Source organism: Pseudophryne corroboree, assembly GCF_028390025.1.
Source record: "Pseudophryne corroboree isolate aPseCor3 chromosome 3 unlocalized genomic scaffold, aPseCor3.hap2 SUPER_3_unloc_7, whole genome shotgun sequence".
Classification (NCBI taxonomy): domain Eukaryota; kingdom Metazoa; phylum Chordata; class Amphibia; order Anura; family Myobatrachidae; genus Pseudophryne; species Pseudophryne corroboree.
The window spans coordinates 212347-239949 of record NW_026967563.1 but is presented as its reverse complement, the minus strand read 5'-3'; the positions used below and the strand labels follow the sequence as shown (position 1 = coordinate 239949).

The 27603-nt window shown below is 47.3% G+C and overlaps 1 protein-coding gene across 2 annotated transcripts in view; it reads right to left on the bottom strand.

The window, feature by feature from the left end:
• The window catches only part of LOC134984617 (uncharacterized), an 86804-nt gene extending 60771 nt beyond the window's left edge, over positions 1–26033 (bottom strand). Inside the window, exons 1-3 of one of the 2 annotated variants that reach the window (XM_063950162.1) lie at positions 25972–26033; positions 22236–22384; positions 18713–18904 (exon numbers count right to left, since the gene is read on the bottom strand). In XM_063950162.1, coding sequence (XP_063806232.1) covers positions 18713–18904; positions 22236–22313 — 270 coding nt within the window. In that variant the 5' untranslated portion in view covers positions 22314–22384; positions 25972–26033. The remainder of the gene's footprint in view (positions 1–18712; positions 18905–22235; positions 22385–25971) is intronic. The other variant, XM_063950163.1, reaches the window with a different exon arrangement.
• Between the last annotated feature and the right edge of the window lie 1570 nt (positions 26034–27603).

Below are 27603 nucleotides of genomic sequence, written 5' to 3'. Positions count from 1 at the left end.
GATAAACGTGCTAAGAGAGATTTGTCGCTATTTAAATAGTTAAAGTGTAAAAGTAATACATTAAGGAGTAAATTGTAAAACACGTGCACAGCTTGGCCTGAGATACAAGGAGAGACCTGTGTGGTGCTTGGTAGATGATAACAGTTAAAAATCATCTACATTGATAAACGTGTTAGTTGTGTTACGGTGGACATTGGCTTTGCGTCCACGTGTCTCTAACAAAGGACTGAGACTCGCGTACGCAAAGGCCGACGCACGCAGCGTAAATTACGCAACGGAGCGTCTGGGTACACCCACGTAACTCAAATCACACGATAAGTGTTATTTTAGCAGGCGAAGAGGTGGCAACGCGATAAATAGCGCAAATCTATTTTAGTGTCCGAGATTTAGATTAACAGATCCTTCTCCAAATTCACAACACATCTGGTCTAAAGAAAAATTTCTGCGCAGAAATAGAAATAGAAACAAAAGTGTACATGTGGTGAGTGAGTGTGTTATATACAATTTTTGAGGTTGAACCACAGGGTACATACGTGTAAGTGACGTACATGGTGGCAAGGGAGGCATCCCTTGTTAAACATAAATCAGAGCATTAGAGTATAGCAGACCAGGAGGTCATACTGTAGCACAGACCAGGAGGTCCAAGTACAGCAGACAAGGAAGTCCGCTATAAATAGAGAAAAGAGCACAACCCCGGGGGTTGGTGCAGAACCCATATAGGCCATAAAGCTCTTGCTGAAGGAATTCGCAGCCGAAATTTTCGATTCCGTTGGTCGCTCCGTATATAAGATTAGTTGCTTATGTACTGAACGATTGTACCGCACGTAATTGTGTGCATTAGTAAACCTGACCATTTGCGTACCATTAAGGGTCATAAACGCTATTTGTACATTCTGACGTGATTTGTGTAATTTTTTATTTTTCTAAAGGGAAGTTCGCTGGTCACTCAGGAATTGTCCAACAACCAATAGTTACTGGAAAGAGTAAGTGTTCTGCGGATAACCCTCGCATGTTCCAGTAAATAGAGGTTCAAGTCAGGGGCCCTGGGTCGAGTACGCCAGCACTAAGGCGGTGTGTAGGTCGTATTGGTCGGCGTGGGCGAGTGAGTGGGGTACTCGGTAAACCGCCACCGTTGGCCTATCGTGAACATTTTGGTTTGTTTGTAAGGGTTCGCTAAGTGCAACGCCTGCAAGTTATGGGGGCCAATTGTTCAGGTAGGGGACGATCAACCTCGGTTCGGGTTGATTCAGTGAACCGACCAGTCGGGTCGGCAAGGTATGTGATGTGTGAAAAATACGGTTCACACACAGAAGTTTTATGTGATGAATGGGAGAAAATGACTGTACATGACGGGGAGAAATTCCCAAGAGTAGGCAGCTTCAGCCCAGAAGTGTTGCAAAATTTAAGGAGGATATGTCTCATTATATCAGCAAAGAGACGAATCAAACATTATGATTATTTGCTGTTGTGGCAACAGGAAGGTGAAATACAGAGAGGATTGGCTCAGGCGGCGGAATCTGGTCCTATCAGGAAACTGATAGCCACGGCCCCACCGCCACCATACATATCAGGAGAGAAATTGGTTGCGGAGAATGACGCACTGGGGTGTAACAAACAAACACTTAGCAACTGTGTAAATGTTAATAAGTTGACCAATGCAAGTATTAATGTTAGGGTCTCCTGCCCTGTGCTGCCACGTCGTCATGGCAACCGGGAGACAAGTGCTAGTGGAGTAACCTGAGCGCAGCTGATACTCCGGTTCGGGTCTTTTGCTGTGCAGTGGTTATAGGCTCTGTGCACGGCAGGGGATCCGGTGCTGGTTTTTGTGCTCACAGTCTGTGAGGTCTGAGTGGGGCGTGGACAGCACCTGCTTTATAAGGCCTCTTTTCAGAGTAAGCAGATGCTGCTGAATCTTTGTTGGTTAGTCAGTTCATGAAAGTTAGCCAGTACTGTGTAGCTTTGTATTTGTTTGTTGCTTACTGCAAATAGGCCTGGGGATTTGGTATTACACTCTGCCAATCCAGACCTAGCAGTAAGACTGGAGTCAGTCGTTTAGCTTGCTGGAGTTCTGTTACTACTCTGTGAACCTAGCAAGTTTGCGGCTGTATTCTAAGACTTGCCTGTCTAATCCTGTCTCACTGTGCTAGGTGTCAGGGGTCAGTTTAGTGGCAGTAAGCTAAAACCTGTGCACTGCAAGTGAGAAATAGGATTGTGGAGACTCTCCTTGTGTCTATCATTCCATCTCTGACCAAGGAGTTTACTGCCACACCCGTTGGTAACCCTTTAGGGATTTGCTGTTGCCCTTAGCAACAGCATTTCGGGTTCTCTACGTATTAAAACACAACATCTTGCTTTTTACATCTGAGTAGTTCTTATACAAGGGAGATACCCAGTTCCTTAGCCTATGGGCTTCCCTGTTCACCTTGTGTGTATTTTGTTACCCTATCACCTTCTGTGTACGTTATGTCATATTCCCCAGTTTGTCTGAGTCCATTTGTTTTGCATAAAAGTTCAAACACCATTACATTCCTGCAGACACTGGAGTGCATAACAGTTCTGACACCAGTACTTTCCTGCAGGCACTGGTGTGCATAACATATTCAGCAGCCTAATACTCCTGTTGAAATTTTGTGGGAATATGGAGCATACCCCTCAAAATACGTTGCAACAGGTGGTCGATCAGGTGCAGGTCCTGACTCGACAATTTAATGATTTGTCCATTAAAATGCACACCTCCCAGGCTGCTGGCGGATCTCCCGCAGGAGCAGCACCTGCAGGGGTTAAGGAGCCGAAAGTAAATCTCCCGGATCGTTTTTCTGGAGATCGCTCGCAGTTCTTTCAAGGAGAGCTGCAAGCTATACTTCCGGCTTAGGCCTCAGTCTTCTGGGACGGAGATTCAGCGGGTGGGCATAGTGATTTCCTTGCTACAAGGAGACCCACAGGTCTGGGCATATGGGTTGCAGCCTGACTGTCCGTCGCTTAAAAGTCTTGATGCTTTTTTTACGGCACTGGGCATGTTGTATGATGACCCTGACAAGATGGCCTCAGCCGAGGCTCAGATTTCGATCCTTAAGCAAGGGCGAAGGCCAGTTGAGATTTACTGTATGGAGTTTCGGAGGTTGGCCCATGATACCCAGTGGAATGACCCAGCCCTGAGACACCAGTACCGAAGAGGTCTTTCTAACCAGATAAAGGACCAACTGGTACAATATCCCTTGCCTGATAGCTTGGATCAGCTCATGCAGTTATCCATCCGGGTGGATAGACGGCTGAGAGAGCGTAGGCTTGAAAGGGAGACTGAGATTTCCTTCCTTCCCAAGGGAACCTCAGACTCTGAGGAATTTTCTGAGGAGCCTATGCAGATTGGGGCTACCCGCCTCTCCTCGCGTGAGAAGACGCGGAGGAGACAGCAGGGGTTGTGTTTGTACTGTGGGAATAAAGGTCATGTGGTAGTATCATGCCCAGAAAAGCCGGAAAACTTCAGGGCCTGAGGGTGATGGGAAATATCCTGTCAGGCCAGAAGTCAGAATTTCCCAAGAAGACTTTTATCATTCCAGTGACCTTGAAGATCCTCGGTCAAACTGTCAAGACTGAGGCCTTTGTGGACAGTGGGGCCGACGGGGTTTTTATGGACCGCCAATTCGCCCTGAAACACTCTGTTCCCTTAGTACCCTTGGCATCGGAAATTGAGATTTGTGGGTTAAACGGGGAACCATTATCCCAAGGTAAAATTACCTCTTGCACTAGCCAGATTTCTTTGTTTATTGGAGCCACACACTCTGAAAAATTGTCCTTTTATGTGACTGTCTGTACTTTTGCCCCATTGGTGTTGGGGTTACCCTGGTTAAGGGCCCACAATCCTCAATTTGACTGGGTCTCTGGGGAGATTCTTAGTTGGGGTACTGATTGTTTCAGGAGTTGCTTGAGCCTTCCAGTCAGGCTCTCGCAGCTAAGTTTGCCAGGATTGCCAGGGTGTTATGCAGATTTTGCGGACGTGTTCTCCAAAAAAGTTGCAGAGGTATTACCTCCCCATCGCCCCTATGACTGTGCCATTGATTTGTTGCCAAATGCTAAGCTTCCCAAGAGCAGGTTGTACTCCCTGTCACGTCCTGAGACTCAGGCTATGGCAGAGTACATTCAGGAGAACTTGGCTAAGGGATTTATCAGACCTTCACAGTCTCCAGTTGGGTCGGGGTTCTTCTTCGTGGGTAAAAAGGACGGTTCGTTGCGACCCTGCATCGACTTCAGGGAATTGAACCGTATCATGATTAAAAACTCATACCCATTGCCTCTCATTTCGGTCTTGTTTGACCAGCTTCGTACTGCCACCATTTTTTCTAAGATTGACCTACGCGGTGCGTACAATCTAATCCGAATAAGAGAGGGGGATGAATGGAAGACTGCCTTTAATACCCACTCAGGGCATTATGAATATTTGGTGATGCCTTTTGGGCTCTGTAATGCCCCGGCAGTCTTCCAGGATTTCATGAATGATGTGCTCAGGGAATATTTGGATAGATTCTTAGTTGTATACTTAGATGACATCCTAATCTTCTCCCATTCCCTGGAGGAACATCGGAAGCATGTACGCTTAGTCCTCCAGAAACTCAGAGACCACCGGCTTGGGGCGAAGCTGGAGAAGTGCGAATTTGAAGTTCAGCAAATCGCATTTCTAGGATATATTATCTCCCCAGAGGGTTTCCAAATGGAGGGTTCCAAGGTACAGGCAGTCCTGGATTGGGTGCAGCCCACTAGTTTGAAGGCGCTTCAGCGTTTCCTGGGCTTTGCAAATTTTTATAGACGATTTATCGCTGGATTTTCATCTATAGTGGCGCCCTTGGTGGCACTCACTAAGAAAGGGGCGGATGTTGCTCACTGGTCTTGTGAGGCTAAAGCGGCTTTTGCCCGTCTCAAAAGGGCATTTGTTTCGGCCAAGGTGCTGCGACACCCAGATCCAGAGCGTCCTTTTGTGGTGGAGGTGGATGCCTCTGAGATGGGTATTGGGGCAGTGCTTTCTCAGATGGGAGTGTCTGATAATCGCCTTCATCCCTGTGCTTACTTTTCCCGTAAATTTTCGCCTGCCGAGATGAATTATGACGTGGGTAACCGGGAATTGTTGGCTATTAAGGATGCACTGGAGGAGTGGAGACACTGGCTTGAGGGGGCTAAGTTTGTGGTCTCAATTCTCACTGACCATAAGAATCTGGCATATTTAGAGTCAGCGAAGCGTCTCAATGCCAGGCAGGCACGATGGGCTTTGTTTTTTGCTCGCTTTAACTTTTTGATAACATATCGCCCTGGGTCAAAAAACATCAAGGCTGATGCGCTCTCGCGGAGTTTTGCTCCAATCCAGGAGACCACCGAGGAGCCGTTGCCCATTGTTTCCCCATCATGTATTAAAGTGGGCATTACCCAGGACCTCTTATCATTAGTCCTTAGAGCACAGGAGCAGGCTCCTCCAGACCTTCCGGTAGGTCTTTTGTTTGTGCCTCCTAGGTTAAGACAGCGAGTGTTCCTGGAATTCCATGCCAAGAAGTCGGCAGGTCACCCGGGTATTGCCAGAACTCGGGAGTTGCTATCTAGGGCGGTGTGGTGGCCCTCGGTGGCTAAGGATGTGGATCAGTGGGTTCGGGCATGTGACATCTGTGCCCGAAATAAGACTCCTAGAGGGGTTCTGTTGGCCCATTACATCCACTCTCTATCCCATCTAAGCCATGGACCCACATTTCAATGGATTTTGTGGTGGACTTGCCCAAATCCTCGGGGATGACAGCCATCTGGGTTGTCGTTGACAGGTTTTCGAAGATGGCGCACTTCGTTCCACTGGTTGGGCTGCCATCAGCCAGACGCCTGTCTGATTTATTTATGCTGCATGTTGTGCGTCTCCACGGGTTGCCACTTGATGTGGTCTCTGACCGCGGATCCCAGTTTGTGGCCAAATTCTGGAGGGCATTTTGTTCCGATCTCCAGATTTCTGTCAGCTTGTCGTCAGGCTACCATCCACAGTCTAATGGGCAGACTGAAAGGGTGAACCAGTCCTTGGAGCAGTTCCTCAGGTGTTATGTCTCCAAGTGTCAGACTGACTGGGTTGCTCATCTGTCCATGGCGGAGTTTGCCTATAACAACGCGGCTCACTCTGCTACAGGGATCTCTCCCTTCCTTTGTGTGTATGGGCATCATCCTAAGGCCAATTCTTTTGACCCCCTGGACTCCACGCCTGGTGGTTCCTCTGTGGTTTCGGTCCTTAGAGGTATTTGGCGGAAAGTGAAGAAAGCCCTTGTGTCTGTGTCATTAGTGACCAAAAGGGTTTTTGATAAGCGGAAAAGACCATGCAGCTTCAAATTAGGAGACTTCGTCTGGTTGTCTACCAAGAATTTGAAGTTGAGACAGCCATCTCATAAGTTAGGGCCCCGGTTCATCGGCCCTTATAAGATCACCAGGGTTATCAATCCGGTGGCATTTCAGTTAGATCTGCCCCGTTCTTTGGGTATCAATAAAACATTTCATTGTTCCCTTTTAAAACGGGCGATTAGTAATCCTTCTTCCAGTGGAAGACCTTCCCCTCTTCTGATACGTGGCCAGAGGGAGTTTGTTGTTGAAAGGATTCTTGACTCCAAGGTGGTTCGGGGTCGGCTGTCATTTTTGGTGCACTGGAAGGGGTATGGCCCGGAGGAGCGGTCGTGGGTGCGCAGTTGTGATCTTCATGCCCCCAGACTGATACGCTCTTTCTTCTCGCAGTTCCCTGATAAACCCGGTGGTAGGGGTTCTTTGACCCCTCGTCAGAGGGGGGGTACTGTTAGGGTCTCCTGCCCTGTGCTGCCACGTCGTCATGGCAACCGGGAGACAAGTGCTAGTGGAGTAACCTGAGCGCAGCTGATACTCCGGTTCGGGTCTTTTGCTGTGCAGTGGTTATAGGCTCTGTGCACGGCAGGGGATCCGGTGCTGGTTTTTGTGCTCACAGTCTGTGAGGTCTGAGTGGGGCGTGGACAGCACCTGCTTTATAAGGCCTCTTTTCAGAGTAAGCAGATGCTGCTGAATCTTTGTTGGTTAGTCAGTTCATGAAAGTTAGCCAGTACTGTGTAGCTTTGTATTTGTTTGTTGCTTACTGCAAATAGGCCTGGGGATTTGGTATTACACTCTGCCAATCCAGACCTAGCAGTAAGACTGGAGTCAGTCGTTTAGCTTGCTGGAGTTCTGTTACTACTCTGTGAACCTAGCAAGTTTGCGGCTGTATTCTAAGACTTGCCTGTCTAATCCTGTCTCACTGTGCTAGGTGTCAGGGGTCAGTTTAGTGGCAGTAAGCTAAAACCTGTGCACTGCAAGTGAGAAATAGGATTGTGGAGACTCTCCTTGTGTCTATCATTCCATCTCTGACCAAGGAGTTTACTGCCACACCCGTTGGTAACCCTTTAGGGTTTTGCTGTTGCCCTTAGCAACAGCATTTCGGGTTCTCTACGTATTAAAACACAACATCTTGCTTTTTACATCTGAGTAGTTCTTATACAAGGGAGATACCCAGTTCCTTAGCCTATGGGCTTCCCTGTTCACCTTGTGTGTATTTTGTTACCCTATCACCTTCTGTGTACGTTATGTCATATTCCCCAGTTTGTCTGAGTCCATTTGTTTTGCATAAAAGTTCAAACACCAGTACATTCCTGCAGACACTGGAGTGCATAACAGTTCTGACACCAGTACTTTCCTGCAGGCACTGGTGTGCATAACAATTAACCCGTGCAAGTTGTACCCTGTTTTGAACTTTCCCCAGGAGTGTGATCAAGAGGACGAATCGGCAACAATATCAGCGCTCTCTCTAGCAGCCACCATAGCAGAGACAACAGTAGGCACGGCTCCACCCCCGAGATTAGTAACAAAAGCCCCTAGCGGAGGGATAGGTGAGGTCGTATCAACGGGTAAGTACGGCACCATACACTATGCTGAAACTATTTCACCACAGGTTGTAGAATCTACACAGAATGAGGTTGCTAGAATTAATCCTGTTAAGGTAATAGTAGTGCCAAATGGGAAAACGGACACTTCAGGAGTCACTCCTGTTAGGAACATTGCCATGTACAGCCCGTTTACCCGAATGGAATTAAGGACCATAGTGTCTGAATTCCCTGACCCCAGAAAAGACTTAGTTGCTAGCCAAAAATACATCAGAGACCTAGGAAACACTTTAGAGCCCAATAACAAAGATTGGCAGATATTGCTGAGGGCTTGTTTACCCTCCAATGTCAACGCAGCTCAATTTTTAGCTGACTGTGGATTAGATCAGGATGTACCTCTTACAGATGTGTACAATAAAGATAACGTAAAAAGAATAAGCTTACAGTTAAAGGAGTATTTCCCAGCGGTAGTTAAATGGAACAAGATTTTCTCCATTAAACAAAAGGAGTCAGAAACAGCTGCAGAGTATTTTCACAGGGCATTATTAGAGATGGCAAAATACACAGGCATAGAGGACATTAAAACAAACATAAACCATCGAGAAGTAGCAGTATCTGTACTAATGGATGGTTTAAAAGAGGCATTAAAGACTAGGGTACAGACCACGCAACCATGTTGGCGAGGTCTGTCAGTGGCTACCTTGAGAGAGGCTGCTATTGATCACGACCGGAATATCACCAGACACAGGGAACTACAAGGTGATAAATTAATGGCCGTAAGTATACAGGCCCTGACCACAAGGCAGCCTTTGTATAAATCACCAAACCCTGTGGGTAAGTCAAATGTGGTAACCTGTTATGTTTGTCACAGAGAGGGACACTTTGCACGAGACTGTAAATCAAGAAATATACAAAAATCTTATCAACCCCCTAGACAACGACACGACACACGACATTGGGATCAGGGTCCACAGAAACGGAGTTATGAGCCACATACAGGGGAAACAAAAAGATATCCCCCAAAAAGAGGCTGGCAAGCTTCTGACAGTTCCCATTTAACCCCTTCACAAATAGTTGCTGCCAGCGGGATTCAGGGAGGTCACCATACCCAATAGGGGTGTGGCCATACCTGTAATCTGCAGCCAGTAAAATTGATTGCAAGCCTTGGAAGTGAACCCGAAATTGCAATTATGTAGCTGTTAAATCATTAAACTTTCTTGTAGATACGGGGGCGGCCAAATCAGTGATAAATTCGACAGTGGGCATGAGAACCACTGGTAAGACAATTCCAGCCATGGGAGTAACAGGAGTAGTCCAGCATTACCCTGTTAGCAAACCAGCAGAGATTACAATAGGGCCTTTGCATACCAAGCATTCCTTTTTGCTGGCTGCATCGGCACCGACTAATCTCCTGGGAAGAGACTTATTGTGTAAAATGGGGTGCGTCATTTATTGTACTCCTGAAGGTGTATTCTTGGACATACCTGAGAATCACGCTCAGGAAGTGCGAGACATGTTAGACTCCCCATCAAAATTAATGTCACATACCATTATGACAAATAGGACTCCATCCCAAGTAGAAGAAATGACATCTCAGATACCAGAGTCACTTTGGACTAAAGATGGACAGGACACTGGATTAATAGCAAACGTAGCTCCGGTAGTTGTACAAGTAAAAGATGGTAGGATAGCTCCAAAAATCCCACAGTACCCTCTGAAGCCAGAGGTGGAGTTAGGAGTTTACCCAGTAATAGAGCGCTTGCTACAACAGGGCATTCTGGTAAGAACGTCCAGCACTGCCAATAGTCCCATCTTCCCTGTTAAAAAGAGTGGGGGGAGGGGTTACAGGCTAGTGCAGGATCTAAGGGGGATTAACAAAATAGTTGAGAGTCAGTTCCCCATAGTGCCAAATCCAGCTGTCATCCTTATGCAAATACCTCCCACTGCGAAATTTTTCACTGTTATTGACCTCTGCTCCGCTTTCTTTTCGGTACCCCTGCACCCTGACAGCCAATATTTGTTCGCATTTACATACAGAGGAGTCCAATACACATGGACTCGATTACCCCAAGGTTTCATAGATAGTCCAAGTATATTTTCTCAGGCTTTGCATGATTGTTTACAGTCTTTCCAACCAGAGAGTGGATCAGTACTGATACAGTATGTGGATGATTTACTGCTGTGTTCAGATTCATTGGAAGCGTCCCTGAAGGATACGAAACAGCTCCTGTTTCATCTTTCAGACACAGGATACAAGGTTTCCAAAGACAAGTTACAATTATGCCAAACTAAGGTAAAATATTTGGGACACTGTCTAACACAAGGACTGAGACACCTGACCGCTGATAGAATTCAAGCAATTAGAGACATGACTCTGCCACAAACCCAGCAACAGATCAGAACGTTTTTAGGAATGTGTGGGTATTGCCGTAACTGGATCCCAGGATTTTCCATTCTAGCGTTACCTTTGCAGGAGATGGTCTCCTCAAACAAACCGGATCGGATTTCGCATACAGACGAGTCCGAAATGGCATTTGAGAGACTTAAACAGTGCCTAACGCAGACACCAGCATTAGGTATGCCAGACTATGGGAAACCCTTCAGTGTTCGCAAATACGCGCTATAGCGCGTATTTTACCCGGATCTGAAGGCGGGGACTCACTTTTAAAAAATGTGAGGGTCCCCGGGGACGCGCTCCGCTGCAGCCAACTCCTTGTAAACTGACAGCGACGGCGCTTCTTGCACATACAGAGCGGAGGTGGAGCCTTACAACTGGCAGTCTGGCGGTGCCCCCTCCCCCTCCTGGTCACGTGCAGCGGCTTCACACGGGGTCCGGGCAGAGAGAGAAGACGGCTCTGCGGCTGCTGTACGCTGTGCTGCGGGCGGGAGGTGACTCACCAAGACTCTGAACTGCAGCTCCCTCCCAACCCGATATCTGCCTCCCTCTCTGCTGCCTCCAGTGTGCTCTCCCACGATCTGTGTGAAGGAGAGCAGCGGTGATCGGCCAGGAACCTCACCTCCAGCCCCTGCCGTGCTCTGCCAGCACACTGCTGCCGTGAGAAGAGAGGGCTGCCCCGTCACCATCAGGTGTCCTCAGCTTCCCTACGGATGCCCAGCTAGCCAGTTCCCGAGGTGGCCGCATTGGGTACACCCCCCCCCCCATTACAAACTTCTTCTCACCACTTTTACCGGACGGAAGCAGCGGTGACAGCACAGGGCCCTGGTGCGGAAGGTACGTTCCCATATAGCAGGCGGCAGAGTGGGAGTGAGGTGAATGCACGGCACGGAGTCCTAGCTTTCATGTACATGGGTATGTAACTGAGTTGATCACCTTGAGTAATCTGTGCTCTCTAGAGTAGCTTTGTAGTAAGTGTGCCCCATGTACAGAGTCTTTAGTATATATAGCATTAAGGTATATGGCCTTCTTTACTGTGCTGCGGCTTGCTCTACCTGGTGCAATGTGTATAACGGCGTGCTCTACCTGGTGCAATGTGTATAAAGGCGTGCTCTACCTGGTGCAGTGTGTATAACGGCGTCCTCTACCTGGTGCAGTGTGTATAACGGCGTCCTCTACCTGGTGCAGTGTGTATAACGGCGTCCTCTACCTGGTGCAGTGTGTATAACGGCGTGCTCTACCTGGCGCAGTGTGTATAACGGCGTGCTCTACCTGGCGCAGTGTGTATAACGGTGTGCTCTACCTGGCGCAGTGTGTATAACGGTGTGCTCTACCTGGCGCAGTGTGTATAACGGTGTGCTCTACCTGGCGCAGTGTGTATAACGGCGTGCTCTACCTGGCGCAGTGTGTATAACGGCGTCCTCTACCTGGCGCAGTGTGTATAACGGTGTGCTCTACCTGGCGCAGTGTGTATAATGGTGTGCTCTACCTGGCGCAGTGTGTATAACGGCGTGCTCTACCTGGCGTAGTGTGTATAATGGCTCTACCTGGCGCAGTGTGTATAACGGTGTGCTCTACCAGGCGCAGTGTGTATAACGTGCTCTACCTGGCGCAGTGTGTATAACGTGCTCTACCTGGCGCAGTGTGTATAACGTGCTCTACCTGGCGCAGTGTGTATAGGAGGTTCTAGATGGTGCAATGTGAATTGGCACTATTATGTGGCCATTCCCCTTCCCCATGAAGCCATGCCCCTAAATTTTTGCGGCGCGCCTGCGGCGCGCACCGCCTGTGTTTCGGCTCTAGGAGGTGGAGCTCCACCTCACTTTCTGCCAAAGGGCACCAAAAAATCTACTTAAAGCTCTGGGGCAGAAAGTCCTGCATGCTACACAGCCCAGTAGCACTTTCACCCCATTCCCACACCTTGCAACACCTCTGTAGTGTCCAAATAAGATTAATATTAATAAAAACCTTAATTCCGATGGAACCCAGAAAAGAACCTGTAGGACCCCAATTTTTAAAAGTGAGGGGTCCCTGGGACCCACTTTTTTTTGTGCTCAGCGCGATCACTGCCCTTTGAGCTGTACGGAACAGAAAGTGCTGGTTGCGCGGCAGGCGTCCTAACCCAAAAACACGGTGATGCCAGCAGGCCGGTAGCATACTACAGCGCTCAGCTAGATACGGTAGCACGATCCCTCCCCACATGCTTGCGAAGCGTTGCTGCGATAGCATTGCTAGTAACGAAAAGCGAAGATGTAGTGCTAGGTCACAACCTCACAATTCATACACCACATGCAGTGTCAGCCTTGTTAAATTCTGCCCAAACCAGGCACGTCTCATCAGCGCGGTTTACAAGATGGGAATTGGCACTAATGGCCCCCGTAAACATCACCATAAGGAGATGCAGTACATTAAATCCTGCAACATATCTCCCAGGTGTGCCTGGACAGGCACAAAGGGTGGAAGGTGAGAGTGATGGGGAAGGAGGATTTAATACAAAGGAAGACACACATGATTGTATGGAATATTTGACCCAAAATTTCACCGCAAGGCCTGACATCAGTGACAACCCACTGGAAGATGTAGAACTCACGTTCTACACGGATGGTAGTTGTCATAGACAGTCAGACTCGGGAGACTTGTGTACTGGATACGCAGTCGTAGATGACCAAGGCACCATAGAAGCAGAACCGCTAGGCCCACCTCACTCAGCCCAGGTTGCTGAACTGGTCGCCCTAACCAGAGCATGTGAATTGGCTAAGGGTAAGTCAGCCAATATCTACACTGATTCTAGATACGCCTTCGGGGTAGTCCATGATTTCGGAGCCCTATGGCGCCTCAGAAATTTCATGACGGCAGCTGGTACACCGGTAGCGCATGCAGCTCACATAAAAAGGCTTCTAACAGCGATACAGGAACCCGACAGAGTGGCTGTTATCAAGTGTAAAGCACACACATATAGCCAGGACCCAGTATCACTTGGTAACAGCCGAGCAGACGAAGCTGCTAAGTTAGCAACCGGTACCCCCAGACAGACAGACACCACACAACTGATGGTATTTAATACCATCAACACACAGAAACTGTGTGAAATGCAAAATTTGTGTTCCATACAGGAAAAGGCAGTCTGGAAGGCAAAGGGATATGGCCAGGAGTCCTCAGGACTCTGGACGGATGGACATGGTAAACCGGTGGCCCCCAGAGCATACCTTCCATGTTTAGCTGAGGCAGCTCACGGGCTGACTCATCTGGGCAAGGAAGGGATGTGCAAGTTGGTAAGAGCATATTGGTGCGCCCCAGGATTTTCATCTCATGCGGGTAAAAGAGCAATGTCATGCCTTACCTGTTTGAGAAAGAACATCGGAAAGGCAATACCAACAGAACCATCTCATATCCCACCTGCAGGCGGCCCTTTCCAGGTAATACAGATTGACTTCATTCAATTACCCCCTTGTTGAAATTTGAAATATGTACTTGTTTGTATAGATGTATTCTCAAATTGGGTCGAAGCATTTCCTGCGGCCATGTTTACTGCTAAGAAAATTGTGCAGGAATTTGTATGTAGATATGGTATCCCTAGAATAATCGAAAGTGATAGGGGTACCCATTTTACAGGTGATGTCTTTCAAGGGATGTGTAAGTTGATGGGAATTGATAGCAAGCTGCACACTCCATACCGTCCACAGGCGAGTGCGAAGGTGGAATAAGTGAACAGCACTATTAAAAATAAACTGAGCAAAGTTATGGCAGAGACAGGATTGACATGGCCAGAAGCTTTACCCATTGTACTGTACAGCATCAGAACCACTCCCAGGTCCCCTCTTAATCTGTCTCCCTTTGAAATTTTGTTTGGTCGACAACCACATGTTATGATTAACCCTCAGGATGATTTGAAGTGTAACAATGAAGTGACTGTAAAATACTTGATTAACATGAGTAAACAGTTAAGGAATCAAAATGATAATTTGAAGTTAGTGATTCCTGATTTACCAGATAGTAATTGTCATGACATTGAACCTGGGGATTATGTAATGATACGGAATTTTCTACGCTCAGGTTGCCTTATTGACAGATGGGAAGGACCATACCAAGTCTTATTGACTAGCACTACAGCATTGAAGGTTGCCGAGAGAGAGACTTGGGTTCATTCGTCCCACTGTAAGAAGGTCGCTGATCCAGAGAAGTCCCGTGATAAGGAACAGACGGTAGAAGTTGTATCACTGGAGTGTCTGTTCCAGGAGGATTGAGGCGGCACCCGAGCATTGAGAATCACAAGATCGAAAGCAGTTGTCGATCCCCTGTTTCCCTTTTATTGTTTTTCTCCAACTTCCCATCCCATCTCCCTCAATTATTTCTTTCCCCCCTTCTCATTCTTCTCCATTTCCTCCTATAAGATGGACTTGCCCCAAGAGACTGTGATCCGGATTTTCCTGTTGACCATGATGTTGACCAGAGCAGTCTGTTCCGGCGAGAGTACCATGGAGGTCAAGAGAGGTTCTGGAATGGGTTCTGATGATAAAGATGAAGGCGTAGTTTTCCAAGAACAACTTAACCAACAAGTAAAGGCGAGTATCAGAAAACGATCCGATAGCATTGACAATAGAAGGAATTGTGAAGGATTGTTAGCTGAAGAAAACTGTATCTGTAGGCTTTGTGACAATGTAGTTGAGGATGGGTGTATCAAGAAATTCCAATCCAGTTTTAATATCCACATGGACTGGCATCCATTGAGTGACTATCACTCCTTAGTGGGTAGTGTGTTAAATCAAACAGATTGTTGGGTATGCTCTCAAGTACCTCAAGGTCATAGCAAATCAGGGCTAGTACCATTTCCTTTAACGGTAGGGGAGGTACTTGAGCTAAAGGGTGGGAGACCGGTGGACAGGAGGTTTAATATCTCCAGTCCTCCTAGTTTGAAGCTCCACCAATATCATGTGGATAGATCCCTAATATGTTTTAACATTACCAATCCCCGAAAGCCGGGAAATTGGGAAGTGTCATGGAGTAGCCAAACCATGACCTTTTCATATAGAGCAGATAGAATGCCGACAGATACATAACTTATACGCCACATAGCCAGTAGAGAAAAATCTTTCCGATATAGGTATACCCTAGGAAGTAGAATTACGAGAGTTGGAGAGGTATCACCAGGATACTGCGCACATATCGTACAAACTGATACGTGTACTAAACAGATGGGAGCATTAGGGGTAGGAGATTTCACATGGAGGATGTGTAATATGGTTATGTCCTACTTTGTCCCATATGTTCTCCCCGATGATGCATATTTCATATGCGGGAGGAAGGCGTATAAGTGGCTTGCCCCAAACTCTGAAGGATTGTGTTATATTGGAAAAGTACTGCCTGAAGTAATGACTGTATCACATGACAAAATGAAAGACATACACCGTGGTGCCCAAGCTCCTTATACTCATACCCATTACGAGCACGTAGTTATAAGGCAACTGACAGAAAGGACAGAGCATCCGGCCTCTGATCTGATCCATGAATCCACCGGGATTCAGGTTCTACTTGCGTTAGATTTCACTCGCACCGCTAGGGGAGTGATGAACTATAGATACATATCTGCGCTTGCAAATTTGTTAGATAATATCACTGAAATGTATGATGACACGTTTAGGTATACTGGAAGAGAACTTCAAGCTTATAAAACAGAACTGGTACAGCATAGAATGGTTCTCAATTACCTCACAGCAGTGACAGGCGGATATTGTGTCACACTGGCAACACAGTACGGCGTGAAATGTTGCACATATATCACAAATAGTACCGAGGACCCGGTCGAGATCATAGACCAAAAGATGGATGATATTCTCCAATTAAAGTGGGAATTTCGCAGGAGACACAATCTCACTCTTGCTGCCGTAGGTAATGAGCTGACTGGTTGGGTGTCATGGTTGAACCCGCGAAATTGGTTCTCTGGTTTAGGAGAATGGGCTCAAGGAGTCATAATGGATGTTGGGAAGTTTCTTCTATGTATCTTAGGTGTTGTCATATCAATTGGCTTGATATTTAGATGCGGTCAGGCTTTAATGAAGTGCAAACGTCGTACCAGGGTAATGAGTCTAAGGAGTGAGGAAACTGTAATTCCAATGGATTTGATTTATGACCCAACGGTAGAAACAATGATGTAATGAAAATGCGATTATACAGTCCGTTTCTTTCACCTGTTTTTCCGTTTTTCTCCAAGGTAAAGAGACCCACTTGGATGAGGAATTTGATGAGCCGATATACAGACAACAGATGGATTAAAGAAGAAGTTTTGACAACCTTATACACAGATTTTGATGAACAATGCCATAGACCCCCAGTTTCCCTAGAAATTTAAAAATTACGCTAGCCCAACACTTTTGTAAGCCTATGGACATTGACAAAGCTTTTTGCTCGCACCTTATGGGCAAAAGCACAAAGAAGACTGCAATCAACAGACACCGAACAAGACCTCAACCAACAAATGTTCATTAACCTGACATAGAATACCACTGCATTTACCATAAGTGTTCTTTATCTTCATTTCTACAACCCTCAGGTAATGACACACATAGTCGATAGGGAATACAGGCACAGATATCAGCAACCACATACCTCCCCCATTCATGTATCATCAACTAAAATGTGCTTCCCCATTTTGTTGCAACCACAGCCGAAAAGAGCTCGGTAGAGTTTGACAGCCCATCCACAGACCCTTAATACGGGATAAGAAGGAATTCAAATGTATACTTCGCAATACCTCGAAGCTTGATGTACAACACGTACGGCACGATGATACATGACCCCCCAAACATGGATTCATACACAACATGCTTCTGCTATCTCACTAGGTCATACCCTCTTCACACCTTCTCCTCTCTCCTCCCTTACCCAACCATGGAAATGTATTAACCCCTGACATATATTTTTCTCTTTTTGAAATGTTTTAGAAAGTGGCAGTTATTGTTGACTGCCAAAGAGTGGACTGTCAAAGTCAGAAAAATATCTCTACGCACACTACCATATTTGCACCTCGTACAGGTCCGTGCTGCGCATGCGTGCGCTCTCCCGTGCGTGCGCATACCCGCTGTTACGTGCACCCGCAGGTGCACGGTATGCGGATTTACGGTAGAGTTTATGTGTTCGTAGCGTGCGACTAAATCGTTACATATTTTCACTATATAATGTATTTTAAAGATCATGGTCCCTTTGATAGATTCTGAAAGTTTAGTTAAGGTAGCATGTTCCTGGACAGAGAGATCCCTCTTTGTATTGTACGAAGGGTCCAACACGGGTCATACAGTGGTGTTTAGTATCCATCGGAAGAGTATTTAATTAGCAATATTCTGGTGTTGGTTTGGAGCGGATTAATCGCTCGTGCGAATAGTTATGGACATAAGAAGTTTATGACCATTTACTATTATTTGCACTTACTTAGCCATGCGGCGGGAAACCTAGTTTCCCACCCACCTGAGCAGTTGGAAACAGTCACAGCCCACCTGTATGAATCAACCTATGACCTTTTGTTATAATGCGAAGCCGAATTCCTGTGTCCAATGAACAATGAGATTGTAGGGACCATTGAATTGTATTGTGTGTGGGGCATAAATAGACAAGCCGATGGTATCCAGCTCACTCTCTTCAACGGTTCTCATTGCTGATAATCGGGAGCTGGATATCCAGAGGCGCATGCGATCGTTTCCCCTTGTGCGTAAGTTTTCTCCGCAATCATATTGTTCTTATTGTGAGCCATTTCTCTCTCTCTCTCTCTCTCTCTTCTCCTCTTTCTCTCCAAATTTCCCTTAAACGTAATTGTATTATATTGTATTTCCTGTGTAGTTATCTGGTTAGTTAGTCTATGTTATATTGTAGTGTGTGACTTGTACTGTATTTATCTTTTTGCAAGTATTAACATTCATATAAGGCGTTAGACCCTAAGCACGGTATCTGTGTATTTCTTATAGTGTTAAGTATTCTCAGAGCGTCGGTGACGCTCGAACAGCTTTTGAGTTAATAAGGTTATACTGTGTTGCATTTACACCCTATCACTACACTAAGGTTTTGCTGCATAATACACTGTTTATGGTTTAGATATAAAGGTTTAACATTGTGAGCGTCAGCGCCGCTGGTGATCTCCTCGTGGTCCCGAGCGTCCGCTACGCTATAGCGAACCATTACGTTAGTCGGCAGCCAATATCGTGCCTGCCTGTGTTCCCTTGGCCGTGAGCGAACGTGACGCTTGAGCGTCTCGACCACGGATAAGCGAGTGTTACGCAACGTGCGTACCCTTACGGTACTCCATACGTAAATAGCGTACATTGTTCTTAGACCTCTTAAAGGGTTTTATATAAGATAAATATTTAGCTTTATCAAGTCACCTCTCCAGTCATCACCCAGACATGTCTCCTGTGTTACTGTATAATGCCCCATTCCCAGCAGTCACCTCTCCAGTCAGCAGCTGAATGATCTTGTTGGTGAGTTCCAGGATCTTTTGGTCATTGTGTCTCTCATGTATTAGTGAGAGAGGTGGAGGCACTGGGATGGGGCTCTGGGTTCTACTCAGTCCTCCTGACACACGGGGATGGCTGTTGAGTATCTCACACTCATTGGATGTCTTCTTCACTACTTTGTAATCCTGAGTAATGGAGGAGACATCAAATATCAATATATACACTCCCAGATCCCCCTCACCTCCCCAGTCATGTCCCTTTATTATTACTATAGATTTAAGTGACTTCACAGTGACGCTTCTAAATCATCTCACCTCCCCAGTCATGTCACTGTATTATTTCTATAGATATGATTGACGTCACTATGAAGCTCTAAAATCCCTTCACCTCCCCAGTCATGTCCCTGTATTATTACTATAGATATGTGATGTCACTGTGACGCTCCCAGATCCCCTCACCTCCCCAGTCATGTCCCTGTAATATTACTATTGATATAAGTGATGTCACTGTGACACTCCCAGATTTCCTCACCTCCCCAGTCCTATCCCTGTATTATTACTATAGATAAAAGTGACATTACTGTGACGCTCCCAGATCCCCTCACCCCACCCAGTCAAGTTTCTGTATTTTTGCTACAGATATAAGTGAGGTCATTGTGACGCTCCCAGATCCCCTCACCTCCCGTCATGTCCTTGTATTATTACTATAGATATGTGACATCATTGCGCCTCTCCTAGATCCCCTCACCTCCCCAGTCATGTTCTCGTATTATTACAATAGATATGTGATGTCACAGTGACAATCCCAGATCCCCTCAACTCCCCAGTCATGTCCCTGTATTATTACTATAGATATAAGTGATGTCACTGTGACTCTCCCAGATCCCCTCACCTCCCCAGTCATGTCCCTGTATTATTACTATAGATGTGAGTCACAGTGACCCTCCCAGATCCCCTCACCTCCCCAGTCATGTTCTCGTATTATTACAATAGATATGTGATGTCACTGTGACACTCCCAGATCCCCTCACCCTCTCCAGTCATATCTCTGTATTATTACTATAGATAAAAGTGACATTACTGTGACACTCCCAGATTCCCTCACCTATAGATAAAAGTGACATTACTGTGACGCTCTCAGATCCCCTAAACCCACCCAGTCATGTCTCTGTATTATTGCTACAGATATAATTGAGGTTATTGTGACGCTTCCATATCCCCTCACCTCCCCAGTCATGTCCCTGTATTATTACTATAGATATGACTGACGTCACTGTGACACTCCCGGATCCCCTCACCTCCCCAGTCATGTTCTCGTATTATTACAATAGATATAAGTGATGTCACAGTGACAATCCCAGATCCCCTCACCTCCCCAGTCATGTTATCGTATTATTACAACAGATATACACTGTGACACTCCCAGATCCCCTCACCCTCCCCAGTCATGTCCCTGTATTATCATTGTGACGCTTCCATATCCCCTCACCTCCCCAGTCATGTCCCTGTATTATTACTATAGATATGACTGACGTCACTGTGACACTCCCGGATCCCCTCACCTCCCCAGTCATGTTCTCGTATTATTACAATAGATATAAGTGATGTCACAGTGACAATTTCAGATCCCCTCACCTCCCCAGTCATGTTCTCGTATTATTACAATAGATATACACTGTGACACTCCCAGATCCCCTCCCCCTCCCCAGTCATGTCCCTGTATTATTACTAAAAATAAGTGATGTTACAGTTACGCTACCATATTCCCTCACCTCCCCATTAATGTCCCTGTATTATTACTATAGATATAAGTTAGATCACTGTGACGCTCCCAGATTCCCTCACTTCCCAAGTCACGTCCCTCTATTATGACTACAGATATTAGTGATATCACTGTGATGCTCCCAGATCCCGTCACCTCCCCAGTCATGTCCCTGTATTATTACTATAGATAAAAGTGACATCACTGTGATCCCAGATCCCCTCACCTCGTCACGTCCCTGAATTATTACTATAAATATGCTATGTCAAAGTGACGCTTCCATATCCCCTCACATCTCCAGTCATGTTTCTGTATTATTACTATAGATATAAGTTAGGTTACTGTGACGCTCCCAGATTCCATCACCTCCCCAATCACGTCCCTGTATTATTACTATAGATATATGTGATGTCACTGTGATGCTGTCAGATTATCTCACCTCCCCAGTAATATACCTGTATTATTAATATAGATATAAGTGATGTCACAGTGAGGCTCCAAATCCCATCACCTCCCCAGTCAGGTCCCTGTATTATTACTATAGATATGTGATGTTACTGTGACACTCCCAGATCCCCTTATCTCCTCAGTCATGTCCCTGTATTATTTTTAAAGATATAAGTGATGTCACTGTGACGCTCCCAGATCACCTCAACTCACCAGTTATGTCCCTGTGTATTTCTATAGCTATATGTGACATAATTGTGACATTCCTAGATTCCATCAACTCCCCAGTCATGTCTCTATATTATTACTAAAAATAAGTGATGTTACAGTTACGCTACCATAGTCCCTCACCTCCCCTTTCGTGTCCCTGTATTATTACTACAGATATAAGTCATGTCACTGTGACACTCCCAGATCCCCTCACCTCCCCAGTCATGTCCCTGTATTATTATTATTATTATAGATACAAGTGAAGTCACTGTGATGCTCCCAGATCCTCTCACCTCACCAGTCATGTCCCTGCATTATTATTATTATTATAGATATAAGAGAAGTCACTGTGATGCTCCCAGATCCCCTCACCTCCCCGGTCATGTCCCTGTATTATTATAGATATAAGTGAAGTAACTGTAGTGCTCCCAGAAACCCTCAACTCCCAAGTCATGTCCCTGTATTATTATTATTATTATAGATATAAGTGAAGTCACTGTAGTGCTCCCAGAACCCCTCAACTCCCCAGTTATGTCCCTGAATTATTATTATTATTATTACTATAGATGTTAGGTCACTGTGACCCTCCCAGATTCCCTCACCTACCATGTCATGTCCCTCTATTATGACTATAGATATTAGTGATGTCACTGTGATGCTCCCAGATCCCCTCACCTCCCCAGTCATGTCCCTGTATTATTACTAGCGATATATGTAATGTCACTGTGACACTTCCAGATCCCCTAACCTCCCAAGTCATGTCCCTGTATTATTGCTATAGCTATAAGTGATGTCACTGTGCCTCTCCTAGATCCCCTCACCTCCCCAGTCATGTCCCTGTATTGCTATAGATACTAGTGATGTCAGTGTGACACTCCCAGATCCCCTCACCTCCCCAGTCATGTCCCTGTATTATTAATATAGATATAAGGTCACAGTGATGCTCTCAGATCGCCTCACCTCCCCAGCCATGTCCCTGTATTATTACTATAGATATAAGGTCACTGTTATGCTCCCAGATCCACTCACCTCCCCAGTCATGTCCCGGTATTATTACTATAGATATAAGGTCACTGAAACGCTCCCAGATCCACTCACCTCCCCAGTCAGCAGGTAGATGATCTCCAGGGTGATTTCTACTATACTCTCAGTCCTGTGACTCCTGTCCTTGTCCATCCTTTGTGAATCAGAGAGAATACAGAACGTGTGATGTGTAATAAAGACTCCGTTCCCCACAGCTGGAGTTCCTGGAATAAATATAACACATAAAACATATTGCACATGTAACATAGTAAATATGCAATAGAGTGATCATTAAGTCTCCTATTTCCCCACAGCCATAGAGTCCTGGAAAGTGTCTCCAAGGTTCCTGTGACCCAGCCCCATAAGGCTGTACTGTATAGTGGGCCTGATCTAGATATTAGCGCTATTGTGGGAGGAGTCACAATGAACTGATGTTCGGTACACCGCTCATGTGCCCGACCCGTACGGAGCATGTGCTCTATGTGTCCTGAGTTGTCAGACGAGTATGGCTGCAGCCATGAAGTGGTGTAAGGGTGAGAATTGGTTGTGAAGGGACAGGATCTCCTGAGGAAAATTTCATGGCCTCATTCATGGAGCTGGCATGAGGCTGTAGGGTGGGTGGTGACAGGAGACAGGAAGGCAAGGAAAGGCGGCAGGAGACAGGCAGGGGAAACGCGGCAGGAGACAGACAGGGGAGCAGCCGCATGGAGTAACATGAGATGGGGCTCGGACGGGGTCAGCAGCAGCAGCCACGAGCGGGGTACAGTGCCAGCTGCCTGCAGGCTATAACCCGGCCCTCCCATACCAGAGACTCCTGCCATGCTAGACCCGCAGCCCCCTGCCTCCTACCCACACCCTCTGCAGCCTAGGAAGGATGAGCTGCTGGGAGCCCCCTGAGGCGGATGAGCGAGGAAGCCCCCTGGAGGAGTAAGTGCCGCTCTCTGGGCCTGCTTCTAGATGCTGCCCTCCCCTACTTGCTGCATGGGTGCAGATGTTGGCAGCGCACACAGCATGAAAAAACAAGGTTTGTTGGCGCTGGGCAGGTCTGTGATGGAATACACCTTAGGGTTAGCAGCCACCCGGAGAGGGGTAACCGGCCTCCACAAACATAGACAAATGTGGGAATACCAGGTAGCGCTCTATCCAAATGATGCAGCCAAAACATAAAAACAATATAAACCGTAATATAGACCAAAACATATACTAATGGGTGTTACCCTGAGGTATATGATATCTCTGGTATACATGATATACACAATGAGTATACACAAAGGTATCACTGATAAAATCAATGTAAAAGGAAAACGCTGATCCTTCTACATAGGAGACTCTCAGAGGTTTTGTCAGTCTCTTATAGTAAATTAGCAGCGCACAGTGTGAGTGAGAAGAAATCCTCCAGCTGATATGGTTCATACAGGAATGTGTCCTGAACCAGAATGACCTTTATATGGTAATTGTCCATCCGCTTAGTTCCGGTGTAACAACAAAGTGAGTATACATATGTATAGATGTGATGGTGGTTAGTAGTCACTGCACCAGTGTTGGTAGTCCTTGCGACCATAGGCGTGCGCAGCACATTTTATTAGGAGGTGTACCGTTGGAGGGGTGTGTCTAGCATCATCTATTGACGGTCAACGCAATATAAAATATCCACCCTTGTACCAATCCTAATAATGCAGATACATTGTCAGATGTTGTGATGTGCACCAAACAAACACCCCAGATGGCACTCACTGCAATTACACTGCTCCTCCTCAGCCTGGTCTGGCTCCCCCTCTCTTTCACCTGCAAGCTGACACTGACAGTCGCACACTAGTACTGCTGCTGCTGGATAAACGTGTGACGTGTTAATGCTGCTACCGACCACCAGCCACATGCTGCTCATCAGTGGCTGGTGTTGGCATAGAATAGAAGGAGATAGGTGGGCGTGTGATGGGTGGGCTTGCAAGCAGCATGACGTCATCACGTCACATCACGCTGTTTTTGTACATCATACCCTCCAGGTGGACCTTTTTAATAGGTACAGTAGCTTTTTTTAAAGGTCTGTACCAATTTTTGGCTCTCCAAACTTCCATTGAAAGTATAGGAAAAGGGATGTAGCCACGTCCCCTTTACCCGTGCCCACGCCCCCTTTTCTAATTTGTACCAATTTTCATGTGTAAAATGTTGGAGGGTATGGTACATGGAGGTGGAACTGGGAGTTTGAAAGCCGGTGGCAGTGGCACCCTTGATTAACCCAGGCATCCGGTCAGTAATGCAGTCCTGACAGGGTGCAGCGCAGAGGGGACAGTAATCAGCCTGCTCGGTGATCGCTGCATCAGGCATGTGAGATCGGGGTGCCGGACATTAGGGGGTGCATGTGCGCACCAGGAACCCCCCCTGAACACGCCTATGCTTGCAACACAAAGTTGATACTGCAGACCCGCTTCGCATCACCCTTTGCCCGGGTGAAGAAGCTCTGGGCGGCGCGGTCTGCTATAAGCTGTTCCCTGTCGTGCGGTGCAATGTGGATGCGCAGAGCCGCTGTCTCGTACTCCCAGCACGGGTAAGGTTTGTATCAGCAGCACAGTGTCTGGACTTACCCGGAATAGGGAGGAACACATGGTGCAGTCTCTCCACGATGTTCATTTCACATTTGCCGGCAATTGGTGAACCATCAGCTATTGGAGGTTGTATCTTCTTCTGTGGGCACTATAGGTATCAGCAATCCCTCTCTCTGTGCCCTCAACGCGTTTCTCCGCACACCGGGCAGCTTTTCCAAGAGCTGGAGGATTTCTTCTCACTCACACTGTGGCCTACTAATTTACTATAAGAGACTGACAAATCCTCTGAGAGTCTCCTATGTAGAAGGATCAGCGTTTTCCTTTTACATTGATTATATCAGTGATACCTTTGTGTATACTCATTGTGTATATTATATATACCAGAGATATCATACACCTCAGGGTAACACCCATTAGTATATGTTTTGCTCTATATTACTGTTTATATTGTTTTTATGTTTTGGTTGCATCATTTGGATAGAGCGCCTCCCTGGTATTCCCCACATTTGCACACAGCACGGGGCAGAGTAACAGCCCGGCTGCCGGCACGTATATAAAATAATAGGTTGCCTATAGAATAATAGTAAACGCCAGGCACAGCTGCTGCAGAAACTCTTGTTACATACGTGACGTCAGTCTCTTCTGATACTGGCATTATAAAATACAACCCGGTGTCTCTACAGCAGATGGCCGTCGTTATACGTGTGGCACCCTCCTAGCGGGCATTTCACATTTTACACCATTATAGTGACGTGACTGCTGGGGGGGACGGCAATGAGGGGGCTCAGCCTGCAGCTGTCACACTGCCAGTGGTGTAGTAATGCTCTGCAGCTGTCACACTGCCAGTGGTGTAGTAATGCTCTGCAGCTGTCACACTGCCAGTGGTGGAGTAATGCTCTGCAGCTGTCACAATGCCAGTGGTGTAGTAATGCTCTGCAGCTGTCACACTGCCAGTGGTGGAGTAATGCTCTGCAGCTGTCACACTGCCAGTGGTGGATTAATGCTCTGCAGCTGTCACACTGCCAGTGGTGTAGTAATGCTCTGCAGCTGTCACACTGCCAGTGGTGTAGTAATGCTCTGCAGCTGTCACACTGCCAGTGGTGTAGTAATGCCCTGCAGCTGACATAATAATAATAATAATAACAGGGCACCACAGGCTGCTCCCCCTGTATAGTAATAATAACAGGACACCACAGGCTGCTCCCCCTGTATAGTAATAATAACAGGACACCACAGGCTGCTCCCCCTGTATAGTAAGACGCAATTACCTGATCTCCACGGACACTGCGAGGCTGCAGCAGTCCAAGAAAACTAACTTCCTGTATGTGGAACACACAGTCCGGAAGTAAGGTGGAACGCACAGGCCGGAAGTAAAGAGTGATTGGCACAAGCTGATTTCTAGTGACCGGTTGCTCCCCTCCCACATCCCCGCCCTCTGTAATGACTATTACCATAATTGTCCTCCGTGCAGAAGGCCGGCGGCCATTTTCTTGTAGACCTGTCCGGCAGCAGCAATAGGTTCCCTGGCCGTGTAGTGACGTCAGGAGCGGCGGCCATTTTCCCCTGGTCTGAGCTCCGCCTTCCTTCTATCATTCCCACAAGGCAGCAGGAGCAGAGAGCAGCCATTGTTGTGTCTGGCAGCAGGTAATGATATTATTATTATTATTCTATAGGCTGAGCAGCTCTGGTGTCAGGTTCTGTACTACAGGGGGAGCAGCCTCTGGTGCCTTGTTATAGTGCAGCTGGAGCAGCCTCTGGTGCTGCATTATCCCTGTACATGTGGCTGACACTCTAGTGTCCTATTACTGTAATACAGGTGGCGCAGACCCCGCCGTTACCGTAATACAGGAGGTGCAGACCCCGCCATTACCGTAATACAGGTGGCGCAGACCCCGCTGTTACCATAATACAGGTGGCGCAGACCCCGCCGTTACCATAATACAGGGGACGCAGACCCCGCCGTTACCGTAATACAGGTGGCGCAGACCCCGCCGTTACTGTAAGACAGGGGACACAGACCCCGCCATTACCGTAATACAGGGGACGGAGACCCCGCCATTACCGTAATACAGGGGACGCAGACCCCCCCATTACCGTAATACAGGGGACGCAGACCCCGCCATTACCGTAATACAGGGGACGCAGACCCCGCCGTTACCGTAATACAGGTGGCGCAGAGCCCTCCGTTACCGTAATACAGGTGTCGCAGACCCCGCCATTACCGTAATAAAGGTGGCGCAGACCCCGCCGTTACCGTAATACAGGTGGCGCAGACCCCGCCGTTACCATAATACAGGGGACGCAGACCCCGCCGTTACCGTAATACAGGTGGCGCAGACCCCGCCGTTACTGTAAGACAGGGGACACAGACCCCGCCATTACCGTAATACAGGGGACGGAGACCCCGCCATTACCGTAATACAGGGGACGCAGACCCCGCCATTACCGTAATACAGGGGACGCAGACCCCGCCATTACCGTAATACAGGGGACGCAGACCCCGCCGTTACCGTAATACAGGTGGCGCAGACCCCGCCGTTACCATAATACAGGGGACGCAGACCCCGCCGTTACCGTAATACAGGTGGCGCAGACCCCGCCGTTACTGTAAGACAGGGGACACAGACCCCGCCATTACCGTAATACAGGGGACGGAGACCCCGCCATTACCGTAATACAGGGGACGCAGACCCCGCCATTACCGTAATACAGGGGACGGAGACCCCGCCATTACCGTAATACAGGGGACGCAGACCCCGCCATTACCGTAATACAGGGGACGCAGACCCCGCCGTTACCATAATACAGGGGACGCAGACCCCGCCGTTACCGTAATACAGGTGGCGCAGACCCCGCCGTTACTGTAAGACAGGGGACACAGACCCCGCCATTACCGTAAT